A 9,225-nucleotide genomic window follows, 5' to 3' on the forward strand; every position below is an offset into this window, starting at 1 on the left:
TGCTGGTTAGATATAAAACCTAGTACTACTAATGTATACAGGGTTAGAAATATTTACCTGTTAAAAGTTGAAGCCATGACCTTGGTCTTGTTAAACTGGTATCATAATACTGAGCTATACACCTAAACGAAAACAAACTAAGTCTTCTAGAAAAAAGAGTTTTATTTGCTTGTGAATCAACATGCCAGTATGAAATTCCATATGCTGAATTATATAACTATAATGGTTTATTTCTGAATGACTAATTAGTAGGAATCTGTGATCAGGCACAGGGTTAGTGATAATCATGTTGGATTCAGAGAAGTTTTTAACCCTTAGGCAACCAGAGACTCTTCCATGAATATATCAGTAGTCTATGCATAATTTCAGACTCCAATTTTTATACTGAGGTTTCCATTTGTATTTCAAAAACATATTACATAAGAAAAAATAAATTGTTCCTTGACACAGATATGGATTCAAACCTGTATCTTATTACATAATAGTTTGAGGCTATAGTAAATTCACATGCATATCAACTATTAGAGAGTTAATGTAAACATTATAGATTACCATGTGTAATATTATTCAAGAGATTATCAGCTACCATATCAAACCATATATGAAGGATGATGTCCTTAGTGTTTAAAGAAAGGATGGTAATGTTCACATCATAATGGCATGAAGCAGAGCCTTGTCACAAACTCCCTATCCCAATCCCCCTCCACCTGCTTCTATGGTGGTGCTCCCCCACCTATCCACCCACTCCCTCCACTTCCTGACCTAGAATTCCCCTGCACTGTAGCACTCAGCCTTCACAGGACCAAAGGCCTCTCCTCCCATTCATGCCCCACAAGACCATCCTCTGCTACATGCATATCTGAATTTCTTTCTTAATGGAACCTCATTATAAATACAGTTGGGGAAATAAAATATTCAACTGAATTTTCCAAATTTTAGAAGGAAAATCCAAAGAAATTTGCTAACGTTGGGAAGCATATCTTTATTTATCTAAGAAAATAAATTCTTCCTAATCATTTTTCTGAAGGCAAATTTGACATCTTTGTTTCTGAGACTGTATATCAAGGGGTTAAGCATGGGTATAATCAATGTATAAAACACAGAGGTCATCTTGTCAATATCCATTGAATGTCCTGTACTAGGACGCAAATAAATGAAAATCAGAGTACCATGATAAATAGTGACTACTGTTAGGTGAGAAGCACAAGTAGAAAACCCTTTCTTTCTTCCCTCTGCAGACCCTGTTTTAAGAATGGCCACAATAATATACATATAGGAGAGGAGAACAGCAAGAAGGGAGAGAGCTTCCACCAAACTTGCAAACACTACCAGTATTATATCATGTGTGTAGGTATCAGAGCAGGACAGAGAGAAGAGTGGAGAAATATCACAAAAGAAATGGTTAATTTCTTTGGAGCAGAATGACAACTGGAATGTATTAGTAGTATGGATTATTGAACTCATAGTTCCACCTAGGAATGCACCAAATGCTAGCTGAGTACAGACTCTCTTGGACATAAGTACAGTATAGAGCAGGGGGTTACAGATTGCAATGTATCTGTCATAAGCCATGGCAGCCAAAAGGAAAGATTCTGTGTCAACCAGAGAGCAGAAAAAGTATAACTGTGTAGCACAGCCATTGTAAGAAATCACCTTCTTGTCAGAAATCAGATCCACAAGTAATTTGGGGGCAATGACAGAAGAGTAGCATGCATCTATGAAGGATAGAATACAGAGGAAAAAGTACATGGGAATGTGTAAATTAGAACTGACTGTGATCAATAAGATCATGCCAATATTCCCCATCAGAGTAACAGAGTAGATGGAGAAAAACACAGCAAATAGAAGACTCTGGAGTTCTGGGTGATCACTGAATCCCAGGAGAAGAAATTCAGTCTTCACAGTGGTATTCTTCAGACTCATTATTTGTAGAAAATTTGGTTTCTGCAGCCGGGGTGTAATAGAAATGGAATAAACACATTGATAAATTTAAAATTCAACAGAAAAGTGATTTACAATCTACCTCATTCTCATAGAATAAGAATAATAGCAAATTTTCAAGTGTGCTGCTAAATTGGAATTTATAATGTCTTCTTTAAAATTTCATTTTTCATATTCATCACCACATTGTAGTGCTCTTTGAATATGGATAATTATTTTTATTTTTATTGGTTCTCTTTCATCATCATTAAAGGTTTCTTCAGTGTAAGTTTTACAACTGTGTACCAATTTGTAGGTTTCCTGTATTTTATCCCATCAATTGCTACAGTAGATGAAAGTCTCTCAGTTCCAGAAGAATTTCTGTCAACAAAAGAGTAGAAGGATTGTTTTTCTCCTTAAGGTATAGTTTCCAGGTGAGGAACAAAGGATGCCCTCAGAATTCTTTAACTACCATGAGTAACACAAAATAAAATAAAACAAAATTAAAACCAGGAATCATTCTGCAGTGAGTTTCTCAGAAGCTAAGTAATGTTCAGCAGGACAAACATCTACCATGTCTGATGTTTATCTATAATCTGAAAACGATTGAAGTGGACCAATAAATCATTATGTAATGATTCAAAGTTCTACAGATTTAATGTCACACTTCTGTCACTAATTTTCTTTAAATGTTTTAATCTCACCTGCAGGCTTACTACATGCTTTTTTTTTATAAAAAAAAAATAGGTACTGATACCAGTAAGTTAAAATAAGGAGAAATCAATGTATTTTACAAATTAAATTTATGCCACTTGCTATCTAAATCTGTCCCTTTTTTGTTCCTTCAATGGTTTTTTGGTGTGGTTTTGAGGCTGGGTGTCATATGTAGATTTGGTTGCCCTGGAGCTCACTGAAAGCCCAGGCTCACCTCACATCTAACTCACAGAGTTCTACCTTCATCAGTGTCCCAAAAATTAAATTAAAGGTGTGTTCCACCATGCCTGACTCTATTTAATTTATTTAGTTAATAGATAATGCCTTACTCTGAAGTGTTCATATTTAGACATTGCCTCAGGATCTAATAATATGGATAAATGTATTAAAAATATCACACTTTAAGTGTATTCAGATTAATTGCTAGACTCACCAGGAGGATGAAAAATGTGCTTGGCAGGAGTCATGTTCAAGTCATTCACCAGTTTTCTAGACAGTTGTGAGAACTGTATCATGCAGTCCCACCCACTGTCAATATCTGAGAATTGTGATAAGAATACTTACCAGATTACCTTTCTCTTATTCACCTCCTTATTCACTGTTGCAAACCACAGTTTATTTTTGAACAGAAGATATATATATAACACTTAAACAAAAAATATAAATCCATTATAGCATTTCTCATTTTCCATTTTTGACACACCTTCTGTATTCTTCAAGGAAAATACACCTCCCATAAAAAGGTTGAGTTCCTAGGAAAGTCAGGACATTTTATGGTTTGCTTTTAGGACATTAATCTCACATGATTTTCTAGGAACTAAAGCATTAGTATCCAAATTCCCATGACAAAATAAGTGAGCAATTAAACAGCTTCACAAAGGAATTCATTAAGCATAAAATGCAATGATGCAACTAATGTTTGTCTTGGAAATGTCTCAAAGATAATCACTTTGACTTTCCAAATTGTGGACTAAGTAAAACTTAATAGTATTTATTAGCTCTCTGATTAAGTAACCACAACAGGGAGGTGGGCACTCCTGAGGCTGCAGAGCGGAGGAGACCACCAACACTGCCCACCCCTGCCCACATCCCTGGCCCAAGAGGCAACTGTATAAGGCCTCTGGGTTCCCGTAGGGGAGGGCCCAGGAGCGGCAGGATCCCTGCGCCTGAGACACCTCCAGAACCTGAAGGAAACAGACCGGATAAACAGTTCTCTGCACCCAAATCCCGTGGGAGGGAGAGCCAAACCTTCAGAGAGGCGGACACGCCTGGGAAACCAGAAGAGACTGCACTCTGTGCACATCCAGACGCCAGAGGAAAACACCAAACGCCATCTGGAACCCTGGTGCACGGAGGCTCCCGGAAAGAGCAGCGCAGATCTTCCCGGTTGCTGCCTCCGCGGAGAGGACTTAGGCAGTACCCCACGAGCAAACTTGAGCCTTGGAACCACAGGTAGGACCAACTTTTCCCCTGCAAGAAACCTGCCTGGTGAACTCAAGACACAGGCCCACAGGAACAGCTGAAGACCTGTAGAGAGGAAAAACTACACGCCCGAAAGCAGAACACTCTGTCCCAATAACTGGCTGAAAGAAAACAGGAAAACATGTCTACAGCACTCCTGACACACAGGCTTATAGGACAGTCTAGCCACGGTCAGAAATAGCAGAACAAAGTAACACTAAAGATAATCTGATGGCAAGAGGCAAGCGCAGGAACCCAAGCAACAGAAACCAAGACTACATGGCATCATCGGAGCCCAATTCTCCCACCAAAGCAAACACTGAATATCCAAACACACCAGAAAAGCAAGATCTAGTTTCAAAATCATATTTGATCATGATGCTGGAGGACTTCAAGAAAGACATAAAGAACTCCCTTAGAGAACAAGTAGAAGCCTACAGAGAGGAATCGCAAAAATCCCTGAAAGAATTCCAGGAAAACACAATCAAACAGTTGAAGGAATTAAAAATGGAAATAGAAGCAATCAAGAAAGAAAACATGGAAATAACCCTGGACATAGAAAATCAAAAGAAAAGACAAGGAGCTGTAGATACAAGCTTCACCAACAGAATACAAGAGATGGAAGAGAGAATCTCGGGAGCAGAAGATTCCATAGAAATCATTGACTCAACTGTCAAAGATAATGTAAAGCGGAAAAAGCTACTGGTCCAAAACATACAGGAAATCCAGGACTCAATGAGAAGATCAAACCTAAGGATAATAGGTATAGAAGAGAGTGAAGACTCCCAGCTCAAAGGACCAGTAAATATCTTCAACAAAATCATAGAAGAAAACTTCCCTAACCTAAAAAAAGAGATACCCATAGGCATACAAGAAGCCTACAGAACTCCAAATAGATTGGACCAGAAAAGAAACACCTCCCGTCACATAATTGTCAAAACACCAAACGCACAAAATAAAGAAAGAATATTAAAAGCAGTAAGGGAAAAAGGTCAAGTAACATATAAAGGCAGACCTATCAGAATCACACCAGACTTTTCGCCAGAAACTATGAAGGCCAGAAGATCCTGGACAGATGTCATACAGACCCTAAGAGAACACAAATGCCAGCCCAGGTTACTGTATCCTGCAAAACTCTCAATTAACATAGATGGAGAAACCAAGATATTCCATGACAAAACCAAATTTACACAATATCTTTCTACAAATCCAGCACTACAAAGGATAATAAAGGGTAAAGCCCAACATAAGGAGGCAAGCTATACCCTAGAAGAAGCAAGAAACTAATCGTCTTGGCAACAAAACAAGGAGAATGAAAGCACACAAACATAACCTCACATCCAAATATGAATATAACAGGAAGCAATAATCACTATTCCTTAATATCTCTCAATATCAATGGCCTCAACTCCCCAATAAAAAGACATAGATTAACAAACTGGATACGCAATGAGGACCCTGCATTCTGCTGCCTACAGGAAACACACCTCAGAGACAAAGACAGACACTACCTCAGAGTGAAAGGCTGGAAAACAACTTTCCAAGCAAATGGTCAGAAGAAGCAAGCTGGAGTAGCCATTCTAATATCAAATAAAATCAATTTTCAATTAAAAGTCATCAAAAAAGATACGGAAGGACACTTCATATTCATCAAAGGAAAAATCCACCAAGATGAACTCTCAATCCTCATCTTCGGTTGGTTTATATACAAGTGTGCAATTTCTAGGCTTGAAAGTAAAATGATGCTATCTGGTGCTGGATAGAGGAGCCTTATTTTTTATTATGGCAGCTTGCTATTTTTATAATATGGTGATTTGGTTGAACACATTAAAGTACAGTAGTAACTGATCTCCCCCTCTTCCTGGATGAGTGAGGAGATGATTAAATGTTGATGTCAGCATCCATGAGCATATTCAGATGAGCTTCTGCTTCTGTTGAAAAGGATGCTGTGTTTGATTGTGGTCCGAAGCTTTGAAGCACTACTTTGCATCTCCTTCCTTGGAGGTCTCACTGTTTAAACATAACAGATTTGATAGCTTGTTGGTAAGGTGAGGTCCAGCTTGTCTCCACTAGGTCATCTTCATGTGAATCCGGTGGTTATACGGTTTTGTTCTAGGGATATTTCATTTTTTTTAATAACGGTTTTAGCTGACATTCATGGAGAGAATGAATCCTTAGAAGTGTGCCACTAGTGAAAGGAAATCCTGTCTAGAGTATGTTTCTTTACAAAGCTGTGTCACACCATCCTTTGGGCCCTCTGCTGGAAAAGTAGAATCAAGTCTCAAATAATGCCTTTTAAATTGTATCCTCTAGTATTATAGATGTAGGACAGTAGTGTATCATACCTCTGTGGATGTAAAATAGCTTGTACCTGCTTTATGATACGTAGTAGTGACCGTGCTTTATCAGAGCTGTTTTTAATGATGTTGCTCAGAATGTTTTCTTTCCAGATGATGATTGAGAAGCTAATTTAAAAAAAATGGTGCCAGGTACCACAAGAGTAACAGAACTGTGCTGTTTTCTCGGGTTTTGTTTTTTTACTTTTTTTTTTTAATGGAGTGTGCTGGATGTCTCTACAGTTTTGTTCAGATGACTGCAGAACCTGGAAAAGCTGTTGCTGCTGTTGATGCATAACACACTGCTATTATTGGTCTTTTTATATAAATATAAATATATATATACAGATATATAATTTGAATTTTTTGAAACTTTACCTGTGCTGTCAACTTTCGAAAAAAGTATCCCCGTTTACTGTGTTGAGTTGGCACTGTACAGAAATTAACAGCCATATTGGTCTAGAAATGTTGAACTTAAGTTTTTTCCATTTGTACAGGGGTAACACACTGTATTAAATATGTAAGGTCTTATATACGTGGGTTTGATTACAAAAACTAATAAAGTATTCTCTAAATAAAAAAAAAAAAGTAACCACAACAGGTATTCAAATGCTACTCAGAACATTATGTGCAAAAAAAAGTAGCAGAATGAATTGAAATCATGGTTATTTATAGATAAATATATCAATAAATATAATAATGCAATAAATAAAATGAGTATATTTCCATTCTTTTTTACTTTTATTTTTTACTGATTTGTAATTTTTATTTTCTAGATTATGTTTAAATTATATCACTTCAGCTAGAATTGGTCCACAATATTTTCTTCCCTTTCTTCATATTCCTCATACAATTTTGACAGGAGTAGTGTAACTTAGGACAGTATAAATAAACAAGGATTCCTCATATACTTGGAAAACTCTGAATTTTTTATAATTGGATATTTTATTTACTTACATTTTAGATGTTATCCCCTTTTCTGGTTTCCCTTTCAGAAGTCCCTATCCCATCCCTCCTCGCTGTTTTTCTGTGAGGGTACCCTGCTACCCACCCAACCACTCCCACCTTCCTGCCCTGGCATTCCCCTAGACAAGGGCATCATGCCCGATAAGGACAACATCTGCTACATATGCAGCTGGAGCTATGGGTCGCTCCATGTATACTCTTTGGTTAGTGGTTTATTCTCTGAGAGCTCTAGGGTAGTCTAGTTTGGTGATATTGTTTTTCCTATGGGATTCCAAACCCCTTCAGCTCCTTCAGTCCTTTCTCTAACTCATCCATTAGGCTCAACATGCTCAGTCAAATGGTTGGTTGCAAGTATCTGCCTCTGTATTTGTCAGGCTCTGGCAGAGTCTCTCAATAAACAGCTGTATCAGGTTCCTCTCAGCATGAGCTCCTTGGCATCAGTATTATTGTTTGGGTATGGGGGTTGTATGTGTATGGGCTGGATCACCAAGTGGGACAAGTTTTAAATGGCCACTCTTTTAGTCTCTGCTTCATACTTTGTCTGCATATTTCCTTTCCATAGGAGCAATTCAGGGTTGAAAAATTGGAGATGAGAGTGTAGCCCATTCTCAAACCAGGGATCTTGCCTAACCTATAGATATGGTCTCTACAGGTTCTACCTCCCCTTTATTGGGCATTAGAGCTAATTTAATCCCTGCTGTGCAACTTCTGTAACTTTCCCTGTGTCTCTGTTCAGTTTTTGTTTCCATGATCTGTCCATTGCCAGAAGTGAGAATTGGGTATAGAAGTCTCCCACTATTCTTGTGCAGTGAAATGTGTGGTTTGAGCTTTAGTAAAATTTCTTTTATGAATGTGGGTGCCCCTGCAATTGGAGCATAGAGGTTCAGAGGAGCATTGAGATTTTATCTTGGTAGATTTTTCCTTTGATGAAAAGTGAAATTCCATCTGTTATTTTTTGTAATACTGGATTTGTAAAAAGATTTTGTATAAATTTGGTTTTGTCATGGAATATCTTGGTCTCTTGAGCTATGTTAATTGAGAGTTTTGCTGGGTAGAGTTGACTGGGCTGGCATTTATGCTCCCTTATAATCTGTATAACATGTGCCCAGGATCTTCTGACTTTTACAGTCTCTATTGAGAATAATTCTAATAGGTCTGTATTTATATGTTACTTGACATTTTCCCCTTACTGCTTTTATAAGTCTTTGTTTTGTGCATTTGGTGTTTTGACTATTATGTGAGGGGGAGAATTTCTTTTCTGGTCCAGTCTATTTGGAGTTCTGTAGGCTTCTTGTGTGTTCACAGGCATCTATTTCTTTAGCTTAGGAAAATTTTCTTCTATAATTATGTTGAATATATTTTCTTCCTCAAGATCTCATGTCTTAAAAGTTATATCATTTACACCCTAAAAAATGCAAACATCTACATGTACAAATATCTGAGCCCATGACAAACATTCCTAATTTAAATTGCCACTCAACCTAGTGTAAAGCTAAGTTATTTAATATTTAAAGTCTTCCTCAGTGGACATCAATCTGCTTTTAAATAGATTACTATACATTACTACAGATTATTTATAAGGTCATTTCCAGTTGCTGATTTTGTGCTAGCCATATCTATGACTCTGCCATCATGGAAACATATCGTAATTGTTTGACAAACTTTTTATTGAATAATTATAAAAGTGACATCGAAATTGGTCTGTGAACATAGGCCGTACTATATTTTCAACAAGCATGGTCTGAAATGACAATAGTATCAATGAAAGTGTGTGAGCTGTGCACAGTCCTCAGTAGATAATCTTTTATCCCCAATAAATCTTTACTAG

At 37.3% G+C, this 9,225-nt stretch overlaps 1 protein-coding gene across 1 annotated transcript; it reads right to left on the reverse strand.

The window, feature by feature from the left end:
* Positions 1 to 990: 990 nt before the first annotated feature.
* Positions 991 to 1,923, reverse strand: Or9m1l1 (olfactory receptor family 9 subfamily M member 1 like 1). The gene has a single exon (XM_087655335.1). It carries the CDS (start codon positions 1,921 to 1,923, stop codon positions 991 to 993), a length of 933 nt encoding a protein of 310 aa, XP_087511461.1.
* Positions 1,924 to 9,225: the final 7,302 nt, after the last annotated feature.

This window comes from Rattus norvegicus, chromosome 3 (genome assembly GCF_021556685.1).
Source record: "Rattus norvegicus strain SHRSP/BbbUtx chromosome 3, alternate assembly SHRSP_T2T, whole genome shotgun sequence".
NCBI classification, from domain to species: domain Eukaryota; kingdom Metazoa; phylum Chordata; class Mammalia; order Rodentia; family Muridae; genus Rattus; species Rattus norvegicus.

Bases quoted from the DNA above. Each gene is read 5' to 3' on its own strand.
- Or9m1l1 (XM_087655335.1), bottom strand. From the start codon at position 1,923: ATGAGTCTGAAGAATACCACTGTGAAGACTGAATTTCTTCTCCTGGGA.